General features: G+C 44.9%; 1 protein-coding gene across 1 annotated transcript in view; it reads right to left on the minus strand.

Annotated features, from left to right (window-relative positions):
• Positions 1-25,212, minus strand: part of cdh23 (cadherin-related 23) — a 263,409-nt gene that overhangs the window by 76,302 nt on the left and 161,895 nt on the right. The window contains exons 15-25 of the mRNA XM_036126497.1: positions 19,710-19,774; positions 17,423-17,660; positions 13,749-13,854; positions 12,888-13,015; positions 9,490-9,562; positions 7,685-7,801; positions 7,323-7,435; positions 6,454-6,561; positions 2,458-2,647; positions 2,014-2,159; positions 1,670-1,889 (exon numbers count right to left, since the gene is read on the minus strand). Of these exons, the coding sequence (XP_035982390.1) occupies positions 1,670-1,889; positions 2,014-2,159; positions 2,458-2,647; positions 6,454-6,561; positions 7,323-7,435; positions 7,685-7,801; positions 9,490-9,562; positions 12,888-13,015; positions 13,749-13,854; positions 17,423-17,660; positions 19,710-19,774 (1,504 nt within the window). The remainder of the gene's footprint in view (positions 1-1,669; positions 1,890-2,013; positions 2,160-2,457; positions 2,648-6,453; positions 6,562-7,322; positions 7,436-7,684; positions 7,802-9,489; positions 9,563-12,887; positions 13,016-13,748; positions 13,855-17,422; positions 17,661-19,709; positions 19,775-25,212) is intronic.

Consider the following 25,212-nt stretch of genomic DNA (forward strand, 5'->3'; position numbering starts at 1 on the left):
ACCAAATGGATCTCCATTTCTGCACCAATGAACCTTGAGACCTCTGAACTGATGTTCTTTCTTAAGGTGGGAACCCCAGTAGAGATGTTTGTCAGTCACACAGGGACCATGTCGCACGTTAAATAAAGCTTAGCATGTGAGCCCAAACACGGAGGTGGAGGAGTGATGATCTGGACTCGTTCTGCTGCTACAGGACCTGGGCACCATTCTCTATTTTTGCAACAATATTATTGTCTGGAATACTGTTGAGCTTAAACCTGGTAAATAGCAAGCAGCCCTTATGTAAATAATGGCGTACAGTGCCTCGCAGAAGTATTCACACCCCCTTGGCTTTTTACCCATTTTGTTTATTTTAACCTGTTATTTCGATGTCTTTTAATGTTATTTTATGTGATAGATCTGCAAAAAAATGTGCAAAGTTGGTGAAGTAAAATAAGAAATGTATATACATAAAAGAAAAAAAAAATACAATTGCGTGTTTATATGTCTTCACCCCTCTGCTAAAATGCTCCTAAAACATTCTGGTGCAACCAATTAGCATCAAAAGTCCAACAATTAGTGAAATGAAGTCCACCTGTCTGCAGTCTAGGTGTTTCATGATCTGTGAAGATAAACACTCCATGAAGACCAAGGGGCTTCAGACAAGTCAGGGACAACGTTGTTGAGAAGAACAATTCAGGGTGGGGTTTTAAAAAATATCCAGAACTTTGATGTGATCAAAGAGGAGCGCCCACCAGAACTCCCAGACCAGGAGGACGTTAATCAAAGACCAAAAGTCGCTCTGGAGGAGCTGCAGAGCTGCACAGCAGAGCCTGGAGGACCTGTCCACATTAAGCCGTACACAGTGAAGCACGGTGGTGGTGGCATCATGCTGTGGGGATGTTATCAAGCAGCAGGGACTGGGAAACTGGTCCGAACAGAGGGAGAGATGGGTGGTGCTGAAAACAGGAATGTTCTGGAGCAGAACCGGTGTCAGTCTGACTGTGATTTAAGACTGGGTCGGAGGTCCACCATCCAGCAGGATGACGACCCGAAGCAGACTGCTAAAGCAACGCTCAAATGGTTTAAGGGGACATTTAGATGTGCTGGAATGGCCTAGTCAAAGTCCAGCCTTCATAACAATTTTACAGGTGAAAACCATCCAACAAGGAGGAACTGCAGCAGTTTAACCTTCAGGAACAACAGAAATCCCAGAGGCCAGATGTGGCGAGCTCACAGAGACACTACAGAGTACTGACTGCAGAGGGGGTGTACAGTTCTGCACGCTGAAGCTTTCTGTTACTTTGTCATATTTGTTGTTTGCTTCATAGTAAATAAATGACATCTTAAAAGTTGTTGATGTGTAAATGAAACGAAGCAAACTCTGAAACAATCCATTTTAATTTCAGATTGTGAGGCATCAAAACCCAAGAAGGGGTGAAAACTTTTTGCAGGGCACTGCGCTTTTTCTCCCATGACTGTATTATCTGATCCTTTCATCTTATCTCTTAAATGTTTAGAGGATCCTAAAAAGACAAGCACTTTATAAAACTTCTGACAGCCCACCAGGAGGTGGCAGCGTGCTCCTCAGTAGTTCCAGCAGTTTGCCACCTGCCTTAATTAATATGATGCTTAAAAACCTGCAGTCAGCATGTTTTGGTCTGTCTCAGGCAGGGAGAGCCAATCAAACCTGAGACGGTGAGCGTTGAGGTGGAGGTCCGAGGAAACTCCCCGGCGTCGTACGCAATGATCCTCAGATGGTACTCGGCGATGCGTTCCCGGTCCAGCACCGCCGTGGAGGTGAGCACGCCGGTGGAGGTGTTGAGGTAGAAGTCCAGGCGAGGCATGCCCATCTGCAGCGCCATGGTAATGCGTCCATTCTCATCCTTATCTGGGTCCACTACCTGGACCTGTGGCAGCAGACATTCATGTTACTGAGCAGGCCTGGCAGCCGAGGATTCACCTTCTGCCACATGTAGGCCTATAATGTGCCGGTGTACTACGCCTCTACATGGAGAGTCCTCTTATTCTTACCCTGAAGAACGAGCTTCCGACGGGCAGCCCCTCTGGTACTTCTGCCACGAACGGCAGGTTGAGGAAGTTTGGGTCGTTGTCATTAAGGTCCAGCAGGTTGACGGAGACTGTGGTGCTGGCTGATGCGCGCAGTGGAGGCGTGCCACCTACAGAGGGCGCCAGAGGGGCACATAAAGACAGAAAAATAAACGAGCAGTCAGAACACAGAGAGCACATGTCCTGGTCTGCAGAGTTCACCCACTCAGTGGATATAGATGCTGAACAGCTCTATGATTAGCATCCAACGGGGTGAAATGTTCAGGGAATCATTTACAGCGATCTACATGTTCTTCCAGCTCGTTTCGACACGTCAGGAACATTCACACCTCAGCAGCAGCAGCAGCAGCGGAGGTTATGCATGCAGAGAAAAGGCGACAGGCGGCTAAGAACACACAAACAGCTCACGGTCGACCGCCGACACTATGATGGTCCTCATGAGGACGGCGTCTCTGGAGCTGGAGCTCTCCCGGTCCAGCGTCACCCCGCTGGTGCGGATCTTCCCCGTTCTGCCGTCGATGGTGTAGAAGGGGTTTGCGGGGCTGATGCTGTACACGACCGTCCCGTTTTCCCCGTTATCCGGATCCACCGCCAGCACCTGGGACGTGGAGAGGGAGGGGAGAAGGGAAAAGAGACGTGAAGCGTTATGATCAGGGGTGATTTAATACACTCAATAATAAAGCAATGAGACAACAGGAATAGTGTTGATAAAAAAGAGCTTCCCGTTCCAGCTGGCTCTCCGTCTTCACAGAAAACATTCATATCTACTGAACTTTACATTTTGCCAAGTTTCAGCCGCAGACTTTGTTGTTTTTTCTGGGATTTTATGAGCCAAACCAACATAAAGTGTTGCATCGCTGTGAAGCAGGTTTGTTTTCTGTCCTTCAGGTAAACACCTCTGGGTCGACTCACGGCCAGAAGCCCGTTGGTTTATGTCTTGACCAGGTTTGCAGATCTTCAATCTAAATTAATCTCCCACTCTGCTGTGCAGCATGGCTCAAACATGACCACACTGGCTGGGATTTGACTAGGCCAGTCTAACATGACTATCCTTTGGTCTAAATCCTGGCGCTGTAGCTCTGGCTGTACGTTCAGGGTCGTTGTCCTTTTAACTCTAAAAAAGTTCTGCTGCACCCATTTTTATATAAACTCTGATCAGCTGAAGAAAAGCATTCCCACAGCATGATGCTGCCACCACCTTGTCTCACATTTAGGCTCATACAGAGTTACTTCTTTCCAACAGTGCTTTACATGAAACTTATATTTCATTTGTCCAGATGTCTTACAGCAAACTGCAAACAGGGTGTGTTATGACCTTCTTGCCACCCTTACTGCAGACGCCAGCCTGCAGGTTGCACCCGTTGACCTGTTGACAGCTTGTCCGACCTCTGGCGCTCCTCCACAGTTAACGGTTTCTGATCAGATCTCTCCTTGGCCAAACGGGAAAAGTTCATGGGGTACGAGTCCCAACTTCCCTTCCAGCGCGCCGTTACTCAGTCAGCTCTGAGAAAAATGGCTGCAGCATTTTTTCTGACATGCAATTGTGATGGATGGTACAGGCGAGGTGCCCGAAGCCCAGCTAAAAACACTGGCGGATTTTTTTTAAAGAGATGATCAATTATTCAGAGAGCTGACTAAAATTGCTGGAAAATGCTTAATTGGTCATTAGAGGAACCGAGGCTTTTGTGGGTGTTCAATTATTAAGACGACATGTTTGGCTGGCGTCTCCGAGACGAATTGATTAGCAAATACGCAGAAAAGGTGGGAGACATAATCTGCTGAGGAGTGTCGGGACGAGCTGAGCTCAGGTAATCGATGCCGGTCTGGAGCGGAGCGCGTCGGGAGCCAACTTAGATCAGCCCGGATGGTCAAACCTGGATGTGTCGTGGCCACAGAGAGGGGCGGGGCAGAGATGCTGGATGTGTGTACAGGGGGCTAAAGCACTGATAGCGGGGAGCGCAGAGAGATGAGTGGGCTGATCCCCGGACTGGGCGCAGCAGCCGAATTCATCGGCTGGCTGGACACCTCCAGAAAGGAATCAGCGGGTGGCTTCCCGTCACCATGGAAACACGGGATGGACCCGGGCTACGCTGGGGCCAATTACCGACCCGTGGGCCTGGATGGTGAGATTCATGGAAAAGAGGACGGAGCAGCGGCGGTGTCTGTCCGCTGGGCGCAGGAATTCACATCCAGTATGCATTGCATCGCTGGATGCGCCCAGAATGAAATGGTCTGAGGCGCAGAGCCAACAAAGTGGAAGAAAGTGGCAACATTTTAGCCGAGAAGAGAACCTTCTGCTTCATTTGATTCCCTTCTCCGCTTCGTACTTGTGCTCTGCAAGACGGCTCCTCGCCTCCCCCTTCTGCCCAGAAGCTGAATAATTTGTTATGCATATAACTACAGGCTACACTTTAATTAGCAGTCAGACTCCTTTAATTACACTCAGTGACGCCTCCTTAATTAATGGACAATCAGGACTTAATTACAAACAGCGCACTGCCAGAGACACCAACAGGACAGGCTCAGAGTTTGGGGTAAGAGTGGCGTTTACGCTGCTCACCGGGTATCAGTCCATCCGTAACCGAGACACATTCCTCATTTTAGCATAAACTCCTTCTCCGTTACAGAACAACTTCATTTTTTCTGAGACATCTTAAATATTTGGTCACACCACTATTATTTCTCTGCAATCTATACTCTAATCCAGGGGCCACCAACCTTTTTGAAACCGAGAGCAGCTTCATACGAAGGGCTACCAGGACTGACTTTTAAATTGTCATCTTTAAATCTATTTAAATATAAGTGTGAATAAAGAGGATGTGTAACGGTATAAAATAATTTTATAGATGCAGTTCACTGGCGGGTTGTGCCATTTTTAGAACAGGCTCGTAGGCCCCACATGTGGTCCTTTGGCACCATGTTGGTGACCCCTGGTCTAGTACATTTAAAACATAAAGTAGGAGATTAAGGTAGAAGATTGTGACCCATGTTCGGAGGCACATGTCGTCCCCCTTCTCTCCATACCCATTTCCTACCTGGCAACTGTCAAAAAACCCCACTAGAGCCACAAAGTTAACAAATAAACCTTTAAATATTGATGTCTAATTGGATTTTTCTGTCTCTGAAAAAAAAAGGCTTTTATTGCAGTTAAACAACTAAAATGTACCTTGTTTAGCGCCTAAAAGAAAACTGTTAAAGTATGTCACACTGGGGGGAGTTTTAAAAAGCTACCTGAACCTGTCTGCCCAGAACAAGAACCTTGCCCAAGAGAATAAAGGTACAGCGGCGGAAATGACCTTTCACCTGAGGGTGGCCGGACCACAGCTCCTCCTGAACAGAAAGAGTCATAGGAGGTAGTTTGGGCATCTGATCTGAGCAGACCTCCTGGGTGCCTTTTTTAATAATAATAATAATAATAATAATAATTGAATAATAATTTAACTTTATTGATCTCACAATGGAGAAATTCACTTCTGCATCTTAACCCATCCCCTTGGGGAGCAGGGGGCTGCCACTGTGAAGCGCCTGGGGAGCAACAGTGGCCTGGGGAGCACTAGAGCCGCAAAGACCCTTTTGGAGGTTTCCTGGACCCGTCCTACTGGGAGGAGAACCCAGAACCTGCTGGAAGGACTGGACATTGTCCTGAGCTTGGTAGAGGACTGTTTGAGTTTGTCCTGTTGCTGCCGTGACCCAACCTCTGATGGGTGGAAGACCATGGCTGATCGTTAGGGGTGTCAGTCATTGTAATATAGGCGTTGACTGACTGTACGCGGTCAAATTAAAGGTCAGCTTTTTCTAAAATGAGTGTGAGATTATGCTGATGGAGTAAAAAACACAACTTTAATTTACGTCTGTTTAAAACTATAGTTTGTAATCCTGTTCAGAAACGCGTTTTGTTGTACTAGGTGAAATGGTCCGTCCATCCTGACAGTAGTAAATACATTATGTATTCAGAAAAAAGGAGGTAAATAAATTAGATCTTCAGTTTTCATCACCTTATCTATTGGTTGTCCCACGTAACGCGTGAGCTCGTCATAAACGTGTTTATGTATCCAGTTAGCTTAGCAGTTAGCTTAGCGGTTAGCTTTGGTGTTAGCCGTTTATTGTAGCTCTACTGCTCTCACCGTAGACTTTGAACATGGCTGAGAGTCGCAGGAAGCAAACTGCGTTCAAGTTTATGAGAAGAAGAGGAAGACCTCAGTAGAAAAAATAAGACCAGAGTGGATTTGGGAGTTTTTTTTCACACGATCCCCCTGAGGAGCACAAGAGCAGTCTTGTCCAGTTGCTCAAAAGGTGACTTGGGGAAACTTACGGAAAAATCGCAGACTCTACCTTTAAACATAGTATTAAATTATTAGATTAAAATAAAATAATCCACAGTATAATCTGGTGGGACAGACTCACAGAGATAACATCGGTGTTGATTGGACTCATTTCCACGACGTTGGCTTCATAAGGCTCGTCTCGCCACACTGGAGCGTTGTCATTGATGTCAAGGATGGTGATGTTCACCTGAAACAGGGTGAAAAGGAGACCAGGCGTTATTAATGCAACACAGAGGAATGGGCCTGAGGTCAATCACAAAGTTATTTAGAGTACTTAATAGGCCTACACAGAGGAATGGGTGAGCCTCTCTCCATCTCTGCTGGATGGCATCCTCCAGTGAGAGAACTGGACAGTAACACCAGAGCTCCAGGGGTTTTGCACGTCATGCACAACCAAGATAATAAAGATACTGAGGCGGATCAGTGCTGATAATTCCTGGGTTTCTTTGAACATCCTAACTTTTTACCATGGAACTGAGGAGAGTAGTTTGATTAATTATCAGTTTGATTATTTGTTTGTAGTTTGGGCAGAAATGGGTGTTCCAGCTGAAGATTGATCCCAAACACATAAAGCCGACTAACATTGAGCTTCTGAAACAATCTTCTCAGACCATTAAAGCCTCCAGAATATTCATGGCTGTTCTAACCAGAGGAGCGCTCGTTTATCCAGTCAAAATTGTGCCAGAAGTTTGTCGATGATCACAAGAGTCTTCGTCAAGATCCAAAACATTTATCCAAATATTTATGGGACATAAGCGTATACTGGTGCCTGTATAACTAATATTTTACCCATGTAGACATAATCATCCACAGTAAAATCTAACTGTATGATGTTCTGGGGTCCCTTTTGACGTATAAATGCTATAATTGAGCATACCAATGAGGGAGTGAAGCAGAATTAAGAGTTTAAGACCAGATGTTCAGTTAAATGATGACTAAGGTCGTTACTGTGGCAATGCCAGTCTTCTGCTGAGGGCCAACTCCTCCGTCCACCGCTCTCACTATCAGGATGTACTCCGACTTCTGCTCTCGGTCCAGCAGGGCCGTGGTTGTGAGCTCTCCTGAAACACAAAAAATTACAGCACCACCATTACAGCAGCCGGACGTCTCAGGATGAGCCGAGGAGTAGAAACAGGTACAGACATTTACAGACGAGGGATCAGGGTATTCACAGAGCAGACACGCGGCCACTGCTCGGCTGTCAACAAACTAAACGGCTCCAAACGGATTTAGGCAGGCAGAAAGACGCCGACCTGTTCGTATGAGATGGCAGAAACAACCTTCAGTAGAACGAACACAGGCCAGCCTACCTGAGCGCGAGTTGAGACGAAACTGAGAGGAGCCTTCCAGGGAGTAGATGAGCGAGGCCTGGCCAAACTCCCTCGAGGCGTCAACATCCGTCGCGTTTACAACCAGCACGGTCGCCCCTTTGTAAGACGCAGGGTGTAAAACGGAGAGACACGTCAAGAAAGTGGCAACTGACTGTGTGAAAAGGGAAGATGTTAAAAGCAGAAACAGTCAGAAGACAAGCTGCAGAGACAGCGGGCAACAACACTTGCTAATTTATTCACCTCCCCCCACAATCCTCAGTGACGCTGATGGCACGGCAACGAGTGGGTTTATGGATTAGTGGATTATTAGACTGTTATTTGGCACAGAGCTGATCAATACCAAGGCTGGTAAGGGGATGAGATGCTTGCCAGAGCCGCGGGGCTAGCCCTGAGCTCTGTCTAGGAGCCGTAGGCCTCCTCTTCAGGGCCAAATACCGCTCTAAACCTCAGCGCTCCTTCAAGCCGCTCAGAGAAGTGCTCCGCTAAATAGTGCGCGAAACAGAAAGCACGGCCAGCGCCTGCTGCAGCTAAAAGGGAGAGAAAGGGGCGGTCAAATATCCCATTTTCCTCTTGCGACTGGAAACTAATCTATTGTCTGGGAAGAAAAGAGGCTTCACATGCATGAGAATGAATATAGCAGCTAGCGATTTCCCTTGAGGAGCCAATATCCCACATTCTGAGAGAGTGTTTTCAGAAACAGTATTGAAACAAAACACAGACGGCGCAGGTCGGAGGATGCAGACATATTGAAACACGGCACTCCACAAGCAACAGACAAATCCCCAGGAGACCGCCGGGCTTTTGGGTGAATATGCAAACATATGTAACGCTAAACACGGTGTTTCAGAGATGTGTTTGTTGTGCAGCACCACAAAGTCTAATTGGAAACATTTGCATTTACTGCATAGATGCAGTGTGAATGCTGCCAGATGAAGAAACTGAACTGATTACAGATTAGCAGCAGTTTAAAAAGACAGAAACAGTTAAGATTGCATTTCATTGCCTCTTTCTCAGTTTTCTGACACGCTGTTAAACACGTTCCTGTCAAAAGGTGGAGGCAATGCATCTAAAGTTGGTTTTACAGGTTTGAACGAGATACACAGTGTAAATTGATTACTGCTGCATGTAATCGGCCCCGGTATGGACACATGATGAAGCCTGGTCACGACGGACAATATGATGTTCATAGCCAAAATAGGCAAATCTGCCATCAACTAATATTCTGTGGTTGATGGCAGATGTTATTGTTCAATAAAAAATGATTAATCAATATTAATCAATATTAATTGATTATAAATCAATTAATCCGCTAATTAAAAGATTCATTTTAAAATCCTCTGTCAACATTATGAAAGACAAACATTAGTTGTGGTAGAAGCGGGAGTGTTGGATGCAGTCAGAAAGGTTTGTTCTGAACTGGTGAGCCTGGCGAGGAAAAGTGGGAGACCTGCTACAGCCTGGTAGAATTAAATTAGTTATAATAAAGAACATCAAGGTTTGTGGGTTTAACTAAAACATTGCAAATGATTTCCATTGTGTTTCCTTGCTAAAAGTGAAGGAAAGTAGTTAGTCTTCAACCTGTGCACAGCTAACTAGGAAGCATTTGGCACCTTCTTCCATTCAATGTTTGAATATTCTAAAACATGGGTGAAGTCACTGCTGTTGTGTCCTGGAAGAAGGGAAAGTTTTAATATTTGAATGGTTGAAACAGCATAAAGATTGCAGAAATAGTCTTAGGCTAAGAACACACTTTAAAGCATCCACACAATAGACTCTAAACGCACCTGCATTAAGATTCTCAGGGATTTTCACGATGTACGATGATTTGCTGAACTCAGGTGGATTGTCATTTTCATCCTACAGAAAGAAAAAACAAGAACAATAGTTCCTTTTAATTTGATAAACAGCGAGAAACGGCAATTTGCAATAAAGATCTAAAATAAAAGACAGTTGAGGCCGTCACTGTGCATTCCGACTTAGATTAACATTTGAGAGTCAAGAAGAATTAGGGAAAGATTTGTGTTCAGTCTATTAGTTAAAAGTCGGGTTCTTAATAGAGATGCACCGATCCAGTCTTTTCCTATCCGATACGATACGATACCTGGGCTAAGCGTATCGGCCGATACCGATCCGATACTACTGAATGAATAAACCGTGTACTTTGCCATGTGAGTGAAGTTATCAGGCTTGAAATAAACATTGTAAAAAAGTTCTGCTGTGTTTTTTTTAGCACGGTGTCTTTGGAGTTGCTTATTTAAGTTTGTGGTGTTGAATCGACCAACTTTATCAGCTCCCTCGCAACTTACACATCGCAGATGCTGCATGTTGCAGTCGGACTTGTTGGCGTATCAAGTTTAAAATGTTTCCAAATAACAGACTTGGCTCGGTCCAGCATGTTGCTCTGTGTTTGCTCATCGCTAGCTGCTGTGCGTGCTCTGTGTAACCGCCTTTGCAAACATAGAATTGACTAGATCTCCGTAACTGTATTGCTGTGTAATAATAAATAATAGAAAAGGAAATGACTGGATGGGAAAGCTGGATCAGCATCAATCATCCGATATCTGATCCAGCTAATTAGTCAATATCGGAGCCGATATTCGATCCGAATATCTCTGGTTCTTTATAGAAACAACATTCAGCCAGATAATGACATTTAAGTTAAAAACATTCATACCACAGACCCTGTTATATTTTATCTTTCACAAAAAGTGATGTACCATTACAACTTTAGAGGGATAGTTCGATGATCTCTACGAGCGGCAGACGGTAATAGTAGGTGAAGCTCATCCGGATCAGGGAGATGGGGGCAGGAACCAGGCCTGAGGCGTCAGCTAAGTGCCTGGTTGAGCCTGGACTTCTGAGGGTTGGCCGGGCTCAGTATGAAAAAGTTTCTAAAAAGCTCTTCTTGTGGACGAAGGAAAGGACTCAGAGCTGGTGTGTGAGGTCAAACAATACAGACTATGTATAGCTGGCCTCACGTCTTCACAGAGCTTGGACTCTGCAACTCCTCAAGGAGAGACTGACTTTCTCCTAAATGGAGGTTGGATGGGGAGAGATGGGGGTGTCGGATGAGAGATACTCACATGACCCTGGATGAGCTACTCAGAGTTGGACCTCCACCCAGGGAGTGAGACGGGTCACGTATTTGTGTCTGTGCCTTTGGGCTTGAACAGCAGCTCACTTTACCTGGGCTTCTTGAAGTTTCTGCATAGGTTCCTAGAAGTAATGCCTTCTGGGATCTTTCGGAGGAGGACCCTGATCCTGAGATGTTTAACTCGCAGCTCAGGGAGAAATTCCCAGGAAGGCTGGAGACATTCTTGCATAATGAGCCATGTTTAGGAAGTCTGAGATCAATGTGGCTTCCAGAAGCTGTGGCCTGAAGTTCATTAATGCCTGCTGCTACAACATCCTTAGGTTATGGAAGCTGTTAAGCTAAGAAATCAGGCCTTTGGGTCTTGACAAAAACTTGGAGACTACTACTTGGGGATTACTGAGGCAGTTGACAAATACAGGCTGGACTCTGTCAGACTGGCTGCTTCTGGTCTGAACTCCTTTGTGCTTTTCATGGATATGATCTCAAGGCCTAGCCATCGCCACAAAGACATTTGGTTTGGGATTTTCAGACTCTCATCTTTGGTTTTTGGAGATGATGTGGTTCTGCTGGTGTCTATAAGGAATGAACTTTAGTGTGCGTTGGAGTGCGTCCAGCATGAAAACTTGTTCCTTTCAATACGAGGCCAGGATTTTCAACAAGCAAAGGGTGGACGGCTCCCTAGGGTCAGGAATGAATCTCAAACAGAGGAGTTCAAGTTCACTCTCAGCTACAGTCATAAAATATGGATTATGATTAAAAGAACTGGATACAAGCCGTAGAAAAGGCCTTCCTTTGTATTGCTGGAGTCAACCTTACAGACAGGGTGAGAAGGTTGGTTATCTGGGTCAAGATTGGAAAGGAGCTGCTGCTTCTCTGCATCAAAATGCTTTAGTGGAAGTGGTTTGGATAAGTGATCAGGATGCCTTTGGAGGTTTTCTGGGCCTTTTAGACTGAGAGGCCACCCCAGGACTTTATATCAGTCTGGTCACGCAACACTTTATGATCCACTAGAACAAGCTGAGCAGGGAGTCTGGTGAGAGATGCATGGGTTTCCCTCACTGTATCTCCCGTAATCTGATCTTGGACAAGCAGAGGGGTGAATGAAAAGATGGTTAGGGTAGATATATAGACGTTTGTGATGGTGAGTTTGAAAACTAAAATCTTCATCCGTAATGGAAATTAAACGTAAAGGGTGACATGAAAAGAATAAATTCCTGTGACACGAAACAACAGCTGCTTTAAAACAGATTCAGTAAGAGCATTTACAATTCTGCCAGCATCCCACTCATGAATAAGACTCCATTTCACAGCAACATTTCCACTTCTCTGGCTATTCACAGAGAAGATCCCCACCGCGGGAGCTGCTGAGGAGTGTTAACACTTTAACAACAGTCACTGGGACAATTATCTATTTGGGCTCCCAGTTAGACTGGTGCAGAGCATTGTGCGAGTGTGATGCTGCCAGCTGCTGATAAACCCCTGTGGTGTGAGTCACGACAGAGAGAGACGGAGGCAGAGAGACATAGGGGCGAACATCTATCCCGACTGGTTTTAGCAGCCTTTCTCCCTCATGCAGGGTGTATAGAAATTCCTATAGTCCATGCATATCAAAGGATATTCACCCATTCTTCTCTGCCGTCTCTCCTTTCATGAATAAAAAGTTAGATGTATAATGGATGTCTTCCATGGGAAATGAGGCGGGGGCTCGACGACTATGGGCTTCGTCTGCTCATTATGTTTTTATGACTGCATTTACAGTTTCTCGACAAAGGTCAATATGCACGTTTTTGAGCTTAGAATTAATAGAAAAATAAAGAAATACAAAAGGGTGCATAATATTATCCAGGAGAAGTGATCAATCAGGAGGGGAAACGGAGGGGCGGACGTGTGACTGAAATCACACGGCCACAGTGGAAAGACAAACACTGAGCAATGGCAGGACTTTTATACGGATACTTGGCCTCTAAGGATTCATTAAAACCGTTCTCTCCCACACAAAAATCACTATTTTACATTCAAGCTTAAAGATTTCCATATATCCTCCAAATATTTGCAGCTGGATTTCATTCAGCCAGGTGTTGTACTTACTATCACCTCCACGGTGACCGGGACACTGCTGTTGAGCGGAGGGTTTCCCCCGTCTTTGGCCATCACTGTCAGATAGATCATCCCTTTGGGGACCTTCTCGTAGTCCAGAGGCTGGTTTACGGTGATAACTGGGGCAGAGAGAGCAGAAAGACAGAAGTGGGAAAGTGACAATTTATGCTTAGTGTGGTTTTAATCTAAAACACACATTTTTCTACATACTAGTTTCATTCATTGAACAAAGATGTGAAAAGCTAAGTACACCTCTGCTTCTCCTGTAGGATGTAAACCATTTTAGGTCTAGAGAAGTTCCCAAACTGCTCAAACCAAATAAAGGAGCACTTTGAAATGAGATATCAGCAGGAAAGTCTAATGTGCTGAATGTCATGCTCCTTATGAGATGACGGATGGAGTCCTGGGGTATCTCCTCGTAGATCTTAGGATCACTGAACTCCTGGACAGCGTGTGGGACAGCCGGGTGCCATTGGATGGGAATAAACATGACGTCCCAGTGATGTTCTGTTGGATTTAGGTCTGGCTTGGAGACCAGTCAATGGTATCAATACCTTCATCTTGAAGGAACTGCGTCCAGACTCTTCCCACATGAGGCCTGGCATTAGTCTGCTCCAGGAGGAACCCAGGACCCACTGGACCAGCCAAGGGTCTAACATTGGGTCCAGGGCTTTCATCCTGATACCTAGTGGCAGTCAGAGAGCCGTCGCTTATCCTGACCAAACCCGTCATCCTGAACCATGTTGTAGGCACCATAACCTTCACTGCAGCTTCTCAAGACCCATTCATGTCTGTTTTAACTAATGTGAGGCAGTTAAAAGCCCAAGTGTCAACCAAAGAAAATCAGAGTACCTGCATAGCCTTCCACCACGATGATGCTGAAGTATTCTCGGAAGACTGAAGCTGAAGTGATGGTGTACGTCAGGACGTTGTTGGGAGGAGAATCCTCATCAGTAGCCTGCGGGGAAGCGGCATGAGGATGAGGAGGGTTGGGGGGTGCATTAATAACACATGTCTTAACTGAAGTGTTGAAAGCAAGACAAACATGACGAGTTGGGACAGAGCAGATGCTGCGGCAGACAATGCTCCCGCTTCTATACGCACGTTTAAACTACATGAAACATTTAAGTCTGACCATGTGTCTGCAGCCAGGAAGCCGTCAGTCACCGGTGGCGTGTTAGCGGATGGATTAAAGCTCATTCTGGCTATTAGTGGCGCAGACGTCAGCGCTGGATGAGCACCAACCGAGCCCCGACAAGCCGGGCAGGCGGCCGGGAAGATGAAAACTCTTGGTTGAAGGACTAATCCGCCGCGGCTTCAACCGGGACGATGACGGCGTCTCATTATTGTTGATTTGGCAGCAACTTTAAAATGAGTCCTCTGGCTGTGAGGGGAGTCTACCGGCACCATTAGGAGCTGGACAGGCTGTCAGAAACACATCATTTGTATCTCTGCACAACAGACTTATCTGGGCGCTTTCATTTAATGCCAAAACGTTGAGTAAGCAATACCTTTCTCTCTCCCCCCCCCACACGACTCCTTAAGCACCGGCTTTCCTTTCCAGGCTGTCTCTCTAAATCAATTTTCAACAACTGCGTCCACAGCAGACAGTTGTTTTCCACTCAAAGGTAAAATGAGTCGGGGGCAGCAGATCAAAAAAAGATGAGGGTTGGGGGGAATGAAAGCAGAACCTGAGCAGTGGGAGGCAGAAACCTCGGAGGCAAGAACCACAGAGCAGGAAATCCTCTCTCTGCTCTCCGTCTTCCCGGAGGTGTGCGCCGACGCTCGTGTGTGTGTGTTTCTAACTTCCTGGGCGAAGCGCTGACACACAATTGTGTTTCTGGCTTCTCCTTCGCCTCCCAGGCAACGTATTAATATCAGCGGCGCTCGGAATAATCAAACACGGCGAGTCAAGCGTTGAGGCCGGTTCACGCTGCGCGCCGCGCACCCGGGCGCGCCTCAAGGGATGTTTTTCTTTGCTGGGTGCAATCAAAGCAAACGCTGAGCCATTAGTTACAATTGTGCCTGTGTAGCTCTGCCTATTGTGTGGCATTGACTGATGGCCAACACACTCGAGCTGACTGTTTTTCCTTTTCTGGACACAATGCACACAAACACGCTTCCAGCAGTACTGAGGAATCCAGCAAGGAGCGACAGGAGGAACGGAAGAGTCCAAATTCTGGAAATGTACAAAGCTAAAAGCTAAGCTAACATTATTATAAGTTATTAGGACTGGTGGGCAGATTTCTGAAGCTATTTACAGGATTTAAATGTGTGCAAACCCAAGTTTTCAGGTGCTGCTTATTCTCTACCAAGATGAGAAACCGGATTAGCTCTACCAAGCTAATAGTGGCTTTCTTTGCGGCTACAGGTTGCTAAAATTATGCATACATTTAAGGGAAAGCTGAACGATTTAAACTATTTTACATGAAATAAAGCTAGAGCAAAATTTTTCTAAGACCAGATGAATAATTTATAAAACTTTGCGTGGAATCCAAACTAAAAGCGTAACTACGCCAAGAAAAAGAAACTGCAGTACGCCAAGAAATATTCTGATGTATGAAACCACACCCAGGCAAAGAAGCACCCGATTTCCCTTTATGGATCCTGAAGGTCTACAGTCAGCCATAGATGTTGCAAAGCACCTCATGGATGTTAATGAGTGTTAAAATGGGTCAGCTGACTGTTTTTTTTCCATCGTGGTGACGTAGCAGCCACGGAGAATAGGCAAAGAAACTCGTTTATTAAATAAGTAAATCAGAGGTAGAAGCACAGATGCTGCTCAGGTTAAAAGAACTCGTTAATAATTAAACATGATTGCTGTTTTCAACGTCAGATGAAAGCCGTGCTCTGTGTTGAAGTTCCTCTGAGGCTGATCAACGTTCAGAGGAGGGAGTGGTTGGAGAGCTGCCTTTCAGCACCTGGGAGGTGTAGCCACCTTCCTCTGTAGGTTATGTCAGAATGCCACGCTGAGAGTCTAAAGCGACATATTGGCCAGTCATCATCATTGGCCAGGAAATATTTAATCTCTGTTTCTGTGTTTCCTCCTAACTCTTCCATCTGCAGGGTCTTCCAAAAGAGCCAATGCATCCACAGCTTTATGCATGAGTGGATTTGACCGTTTACAGGAATTAAAGTGATCACCTTATTACAATAATCTGTTAATCTGTGGAACACCACAACCCGGTGATCATTGGGGAGAGGAACGTGACGGTGGAAAACCCCGATCAAGTGTTTTATTCAAGATTTAAGATGGTTAATGGGCAATTTTTTAAATTTATTTATTTATAGGTCCTTTTGTATAATTATGTGTCACCAGCGCAAGCATGAATGAGTCTGCGGTTTTGAACGCTGATTATAAAGTTGATCTATGATTAAAGTCGGATATGCAGTGAAATTGAACGCATGAGAGGAATCATGATGCAGTTTGGCTGCACTGCAAAAAGGGAACTAAAAGTAGGTCAAATTTTCTTGAATTAAAGTATTTTTCCTAGATTTAAGCAGGTAAATAAGACTATTTGCCAACTGAATAAGATTTGTGCACCTAAAATAGGAACATTTCATCTCTATCATCTTATTTCAAGGGCAGGATGTCTAGTTATCTTATTGTAGGGGTAAAAATACTCACTCCATTGGCAAATAGTCTTATTTACCTGCTTAAATCATGGAAAAATACATTCATTTCAAGAAAAGTTGACTTACTTTTAGTTCCCTTTTTGCAGTGTGCAACTCACTACTTTACCGTCTGCATCGCCAATTTCCCCCGTCTCCAAAATGAGCGTACACCTGGGTGAAAGCTGCGTTATAAGTGTCATACGCACGTTTCCAACCCCATTTTGGGCGTAGCGAGCTTTATAAACGAGACTCCAGAGCTGCTTCCCTAATCAGAGTTCATGGAAACAGAAAACATCTGCTGGAAACAGGCCGCAGGTACAGAGCAGGCAAGATTATCTTATGATGTCTGGTAGGGATGGGCCTTTATCGTATCGTTTTGTTCTTATCATGATAAGAATGTGGATTTTCTGACAAGATTCCTTTAGAATACTTAAAATAATAATAAAAAGTGACAGTATTTCTCTCCTTTAACCATTTGCATCAGTTGCATTTGTGCGTGTGCCTGAGGAGAAGACAACCAGGACCTGATGCTAAAACAGGTGCAGATTGCTCCCATCTGCTGGTCTGATTAATGTCTGCATGCTCTGCAATCTGCTTCATTAATCCAGGACAGAGAAAAACCTAAAAAAAGGGGAAACATATCGAAGCTTTTTTGTCTGAGCAGTATTTCAGGTCAGGATGAGTTAAATAACAAACCTAAATGCCTTCATGAGTGCTGATTTTGGCACAAAGCGTTAATATCTGAGAGCAGCAACAGTCACAGGTGTATGTTTATGAAGCACTTTAGATGGGCTATAAAGAGAGTAGGAGTTGGCTACTTTAGCAGAGAAGCCGCGTGTTTTTAGCCAAATATCCTTTAAAGCCACCTTGTATCAGATAAAGCTGCATGTAATGTGTTTGCAGCAGCGTACCCTGATCCGCGCCACCGACTGCACGGCCTGCTCGTTCTCCCGCAGCGAGCCCACGTACGCCTCCTTCTGGAAGAGCGGCACGTTGTCGTTGACGTCCAGCACGTTGATCCGGATGCGTCCGGTCGTCTCCTCGCCGCCGCCGTCCCTCGCCAGCACGGTCAGGGTGAAGCGCCGCATCAGCTCGTAGTCCAGGCCGGCCTGCAGGATCACCCAGCCGGTCTCATCGTCCAGGGAGAACCTACAGGACAAATCAGCCCATGTCAGGTGACACATAACTGCATATAGGCACCCTTTGAAAACATAAATAAAAGAATGCCTCAGCAGTCTGAAATCAAAGTGTGTACAACATTTGATTGGGGTTTTCCTCTCCCTGATGATCACCTGGTGTTCCTCAGATTAACAGATCAGTGTGACAAGGAGTGAGGTGATCACTTTAATCACTATAACCTGTAGGTTGTGCTCTGCTATAACCTACAGGGGGCAGTCAGTGGCTACGACCCCTGGTTTCTGGGTCCAAACCACTGAGCTCTATTATACACTGGAGTGCTGATTTTGCCGAAAAACTGAAGTCACTGGCCGCCATCTTGCTACTCCCTACTCTCACAGAATCCCATAGGATTTGGTTGCAACAACAAGCAGTTTTCTGGCTGTGTGGAAACGTTTCACAGGTAATTCTACAGTCAGTGGATGTACTAACACTATCAACTACTAGGAAATGATGTGCTGAAATATTTTACATGTTATTCATAAAAATATATATATATATATATATATATATATATATATATATATATATATATATATATATAAATAAAATGCTAAATATTTCAGCACATGACTTTCTCAGTACTTGATAGTTTTAGAACATAACATAAAAGTATATGGCATTTAACATTTTAAAGTTTTAAGCCCCCCTGAACATGAGAAAATCCTCGTTATTCGATGCTGTAGCGCACATATTCCCAAGTTACTGGAGGAAAATAGGGAGTACCAATATGGCGGCTGGTGGCTTCAAAAGCGACTCGTTCTAACAGCGGCTATTAGCACTCCAGTGTATAATAGAGATCAGTGATCAAAACACCATGAGTGCAGAGACAGTGTGCGTTCACCAGGCAGACATAAATATGGCGTTGATGACCAGGAGTGTATGCAAACTTCTGACCAAAACTGAAGGTACAAGGGGAAAAATAAGATAATCGTGAAAAAGTTAAATTTTTTTTGTCTCTTATTTCAGAAAGTAAAACTCATATAATATATACTGTATATAGATTTATTATACATCAATTAAAAATATTTCAACCCCAGTTTTGGTAACTTTTGATAATTCTGGGTTCCAGATCGTTAAAAACCCAGGAGGAAAAAGGCCGGTGGGAAAAGATTCATCAGCAACAGGAAAACAACCAGAGCTTGAGAGGAAGAATCAAGCTTCACACGGAGCGGACTGAGGCTGGACTCACGGCACCGAGAGGTCCAGAAACAGAACTGGACTCCTGCTCCGTGGTCCAAAGAGCGCTTTTAAGATGAAAGTAAAGTTTTCATCTCATTGGGAATTTAAGGCTCCATGCAGCGTCTGATGGAGGAGTGGAGAGGCACAGAACCCGATCTCCTCCATGCCACGCCGCACTGATGCAGTAATGCAGGCAGAAGGAGCATTAAAATGAGCAGACCTCTGAGATTTCTGTTAAAACATCCTTTTTGTTGATCTTATGTTATATTTTATTTTATCAGACACTGAATTTTGGGTCTTTATTGATTCCATATTAATGAATATTTCACAAAATATAGGCTTGAAAGATTTCCCTGTATGTGTAATGAATCTATATCAATGGGTTTCACTTTAGAAACAAAGATATTAAACTTTTTCACAATATTCTAATTTATTAGATGTAATTGTTTAGTTCACGCTGTGTTTTTTTTAGAGGTTTGGCACATTTTGTGATCTATGGCTACAAGGGAAATAAAAATGGTTTTAATTATGTTTTGCAGCGTGACAGACAGAACCATAAACATTCACTAAATGCGTCCCCAAGGCTTAAAAGGAAAATAAAGTATTTGGTGAATTTCATTTTCCTCTGTGAAAAAATTTTATGCTTCTCTGGACTTGGGAAGCACAGATGTAAAAATAATCACCAATCATTTCTGAAGCTTCGCTGTTTCTAGCGTCGCGGTTTTGGCCAAAAAAAATACAGTTTATTTGTCAACCAGGCCCAAAATGAATGACCAGACTTTATAGCTGCCTGTGTTGGTGGAGACTTTCTCCCACGTGTCAGGCTGGGTTTAATCTTACTGGTCTGGCTCGTCGCTGAAGTAGTAACGGACGATCCCAAAAGAGCCTGCATCTCCATCTGTGGCCTGGAAGAAAAAAGATGAAAACAAAAAAAAAAAACAGTTTATGTTATGCTGGGTTTGATGAAATCTGAGAAAATCCCAATTTATTAAAGACAGACTGCAGTGGACGGCTGGATTTGTGCCACATAAAGATAAAAACCTGAAACATTCATGCCGGTGTGAGCGGTTTACAGAGACAGACACAGTACCGAGCTGGAAAAAGCATTTTCAGGCAGTAAGGTGGACTACTGCGTGTAGAAATGAAAGCTGAACCTGCACCAAGGAAGCCATACATCAAGTGTGCGCTGAGCTGCTGCAGACTTTCTTGATCAGAAGCTAATCTAAGGCGAACGTGTTGCAGCTTTCTGCAGAGAGAAACGGGCGCTGGGTCCAGTGTGCCGGGGACCAGACGTCCGTTCCCACTGAAAGGTACAGCAGCCTTTGTTTCTCTGTGAAGACGCTTCACAGAGAAACTCTATAGATTTCATTTACGGCTAAAAAAGATTGGTGGTTAATTACACTTCCTACACATTTTTCCTTACGTTTTGTTTGCAAAATAGAAAAAAATATATATTGTAGGCCAAAACTTCCAGTGTTCTTTCTCTATTTCTAGCAGGTATTTGAAGTGCAAATAGAAAATATTCACAAAGGATTTATGGAATAATTTGCACAGTGGCCAGACTTTTAATGTGGAAATCAGAATAAACAGACAGAAAGGACTTATCATTCAATCAAGACTTTTATTTTTTATATATAGCCGTTTACACAGCCAATAAATGCTACAAACGGGCTTTATATATAAAATTTAATAAAAATACAGACACTAAAAATAAAAAATCAGGAATCTCAGGTTGCTACGAGCTGTTATAAGCCACCCTGAATAAATTAGTTTTGAGTTTTGATTTAAAAGGCCTTAGATCTGTGGACTCACGGCACCAAGAGGTCCAGAAACAGAACCGGAGTCCTGCAGAGGCAGCTGGACCCAGATCTGGTGCTGCTGCTGATAAAAACCGACCAGCCCAGTGTTTGGACCTGCTCCTACAGACTCATCTAAAGTTAAGTTTATTCTAAAATTAAGTTTAAAGTCTATTCTAAAATGGACCAGAAGCCCACACAAAAAGGAAGAAGACGGGCTTCTGCATTTTGGACAAGCTGAAGGTGATTAAGGGACGACTGAGAGACCAAAATGAAGATCAGGGGTAGAAAAGTCTAAAAAACACAACAGTTTGTGCTACTTTATTACATTTTTTCTATGTTAATGCAGACCTGGGAGGTCCTAGAAACCAAACTAATTCTGCATAACATCAGGATTTTATAAACAGAGAGGACCTGTCCTACTGGACCTCCTGCAGCGCTGCTGTGTCTCACTCTGAAAACGTCCCAACGTCCCAGAAAGACAAGCAGACTGGACCTGCTTCTCATCCTTCACAGTTTATAAAATATTCAAACTTATTAGGAGAGTGCCAGCCAGCAGGTTTCTAGACATGCCCAGAACCTAATTCATTTTTAATTTACCCAAGTGTTGCTCAGCAGGTTCTCATCCTGATGGATATATCTATATATCTATATATCTATAGATATAGATCCAGAATCACAATGAAACTAGACAGTGAGTTCATACAGTAATCATATTTTTCTGTTTAACAAAAGTTCCAATAAAAGATAAGTCATAGATTTAACTTCATGTTTCTTCCCAGCACATGTAAAAACTTCCAGCCTGTCTCCAGCTTCCTGTGACCAGGGTTGGCAGCACTTCTACAGTGCTGCAGCAGGAGGGCTTTTACACGCCGCATAACTTGAAGAGTTTAAAACAAAGCAACACACGTTTAGGGACAGGAACAGAAGTACATGACTTTGATACCTCAATTAAAGCTGAATAAGGAGTGTGCTCCTGCCGCGTTTGGACTCGCCGGCTCCTCTGCCTACATCTGTGCCTGCCGTGGCTCCGCTTAAGACAATCTGGCACGACCGCGTTCTGCTCCCTTCCTCAAATTTCTCACTCTAACAGCTGTCTGCCAGCGCACGATAAAACATGAAAGCCTCGCTTCACTTTCTGGAGGTGTTGATTGGATTAAGCCTGATGGGAAAAGTGATACATTCTTGCCCACAAGACCCACCGCTGCCTCCGGAACAGCAACAGCTGCCGTCATGTGCTTTGCAGATGAAGGAGGTGACGGAAAGAGCAACATTTAGGAGTCTTTAGCTTTTTTTAAAAAAAAAACAGCCCGCCGTTACGAACACAAACGTTGGTGTTTACGGACCGGACGCACACGGAGCGATGCGGCTGAGCTGATGGATCGCAGCAGGAGAGGCGACGTAATAGAGTTTCACTCTGGTGGCTTTGCAGTCGCTTTAGAGGCCAAACGTGAACGTGTCTGACGTCCCCTCCGTCAAACACAACGCCGGCCACGGTGATACAGCGCCGGCCCCGTGCCGACCTTATTCCTGGAGCTGCCGTGGATTTCCTGCTTTCTGCAGAGTAGGAATCCTTGTTCTTTAGGGAACATCCATGCATTTATAGTACATTTATTAGAAGTTAAGAAATGTTAAGTGCAACACAAAGGATCCGTCTTTTATCAACCAATCAACCAAAAGTCCACATCAAATAGGACCACAGACATCCTGGCACTTTTACTCCAAAGCAGACCTGAGTGCAGCCAGCTATAGAGTTTTCAAACAAAGTAAAATTAATTCCCTGTTCATGCTGCCAAGATAGACTAAAATGGTTTTCTCGACCGTTCAATCCCTCGTCTAAAACTGGAAAAACGATGGAATGACTTCAAGCCTACCAAGACATGGTCGTCCACCTGAACCTTAAGGCTGGGAACGCAGAGCCTTGGTCAGAGAAGCAGCCAAGAAGCCCAGCGTGGCTCTGGAGGAGCTGCAGAGATCCACAGCTCAGGTGACAGGACAACTATTAGTCGTAAACTTGACAAATCTGGCCCTTATCAAAGTGAAAGCCATAGTAAGTCTACTGTAGGGTTCTCCACAAGCCCTGTAGGAGACCCAGCTAGCACAGAGGTTGGTTCTAAGGTCAGGGCGGACTAGATTCAACATTTCTGACCTAAAGGTGAAACACTGAGACTTCAGTCTGAGAACAGCATCCCTGCCGGGAAACATGGTATTGGCAGCGTCACGATGTAGACTCACACCAAGTTAACCTACCATCCCAATGTTTTGTCAGACTGCAGTGGAGGTTTAGCTTTCAACAGGACATCTTCCTCAAACACACAGCCAGGGCTGCCGTGGAACGGTTTAAGTAAAATCACATTGTTCTAGTAGAATGGCCTAGTCAAAGTCCAGACCTTAACGACTTTAAAACCGGCCTTAGCTGATGCTCTGTATCCAGTCTGACTGAGCTTTAGCAAGTTTGTAGAGGAGAGGCAAACATTTCTGTCTCTAGATGTGCAGAGCTGGTATAAATAGTCCCTAAAATAAATGTAATAGCAGCAAACCTGAAGGGCCGAAACACACCGGACCAGATTTGGCGTTGAATCCGACAGAAAAACGGGTGTTATGATCTCTCTGGCAATCAGAAATGAACGAGGCTGCAGAGCGCTGATGATTCTCCGTAACGGCGTCTCCGACTGTCCGACTGAGACGGACCAGGAGTCTGATTTTACTGGACCTACACATCAATCTGACGGGTTCCTGAGTCACACAGGAAATAAGACACATCCGCTTTGGAGAACAGTTCAACGTAAAATCTTCTGCTCGCAATGGAAACAAGGCGAAACTTCCAGTGAGATACCATTTACCATTTACTGGAACTCCAAGATGGACGACAAACTGCTGAGTATAGAAGCAGAGAGCAGAAACGTTTTGTACGAAGCTTCTTAGGAAGAAGGGTGTGTTGATCCTTTCTGGGAGGTCCATAGAGGGAACCTCTTGTTGGATTCATCCGGTGTGGTTTGAACTTAAGTCCCCCCCACCCCACACACTTCACTGCTAATCACTAGTTGTCTTAATTGTGCATTTACCACAATCCTGTTCTTACTGGTTTTATAATTCATTATTTTTCTGAAGGATTGTGATACATTTTAGGATCCATTTTACGTTTGCATTTCTAATCTTGCATCATGTATTTATTGTTTTATGAATCCAGCTGGGGACGGATATTACTAATTAGTTTGGTACGATGGAATCTGTTATCACTTAACCCTTCACCAAATACAACTGAATACATTCAATTCAAGTTCAGCTCATTAAATTTGCATGGTACTGTACTCACCAGAGGTTTTAATGGTAAGTTAGGGTCCTACATTGATCTTTAAGTTTATAAGTGCTGTCTTAAAATGACCAAACCAAATGCAACAAACGTCTCCCTGATGCTGTTTCTCTGCCTTCCCTCTCTGCATCAGAGCAGAGCCTGCAGCTCCACCGTCTCTCCTCTACTCAACATATCTCCTTCAGCACACCCCGGCTCCTACAACGCCTCCCTCCCTCCCTCCCTCCCTGTTCTGCTCCCAGGTGACTGACAGGTCCATAAGTGCTCCCATGATAGCAGCGGGGGTGTTAATGTGACAGCTATCCAAGCGGCGACGGCAGCTCCGTTCGCTCCGGGAGCCGCTGCTGCCTCTACAGCCCAGCCCCTCGCACTGCAGCGGCACACGGATGGAAGAGAGGCGCTCAGAGAGAAAGATGATAGCCATCTCCCGAACCCTCCTCCCTCTTCAATCATTGCCCCGACCCACTCTACCCCCCCCCCCCCCCAACAAACAATCACCGTGACAGCGCGGCCCAGTCACTTTGCCAACGGCTTGCCAAAGACTTTCCACTCCAGACGCAGAGGGCCTTCATTGGGATGGATGGCTGGGATCTGCTGTCACTTCCCGCCATGGCCCCCGAGTCCATGACACAAGGGTGCAACGCGTTTGGCCCCCCCTGACACCCTGGCAGCTTAAAACATTCATGGAGAGGTAGTGGTGGAGTTAAAGAGGGTGGGGAGCACAGGAAGAGTTTAAGGGTAAGATTTAACGAGAGAAGAGAAGAGAAGAAATGGATATTAAAGCTGGGAACCGTTCTTAATGGCGCTGACGATGGCCACAAAGGGGAGCTAAAAGATAATGGTAGTTTAGATGAGCAGAGAGGGAAGATAATGTCCCTATTTTGCTCTGATAAATACTGACAAAACGGTCAGTGCGGATAGAAAGTGTTGTTCATTCATAGATTGAAGATCGTCAAGGAAAAACAGCTCCTGTCCTCAATTTTTAGGTATTTTATCGTTGAACCGCCACGTTGTCACGAGCTCAGCTACCAGAGCACAAAGAAGGACCTGTAGTTACCCCTCGTCCTCTCCGTGCCCTGCTTCACATGCAGAAAGACACAACACCATCCCTGGGCTGGTTCTTCAGGTCTAGCTGATGGGGGAAACCTGACAACACTTCCACTGACAATATCTAGTTCCTGCTGCCTCCTAGAGGAACACCCAGGTCTTCAGATGCCTCTGAACTGACCAGGAT

Source organism: Fundulus heteroclitus, chromosome 22 (assembly GCF_011125445.2).
Source record: "Fundulus heteroclitus isolate FHET01 chromosome 22, MU-UCD_Fhet_4.1, whole genome shotgun sequence".
In the NCBI taxonomy this organism is placed as follows: Eukaryota; Metazoa; Chordata; class Actinopteri; order Cyprinodontiformes; family Fundulidae; genus Fundulus; species Fundulus heteroclitus.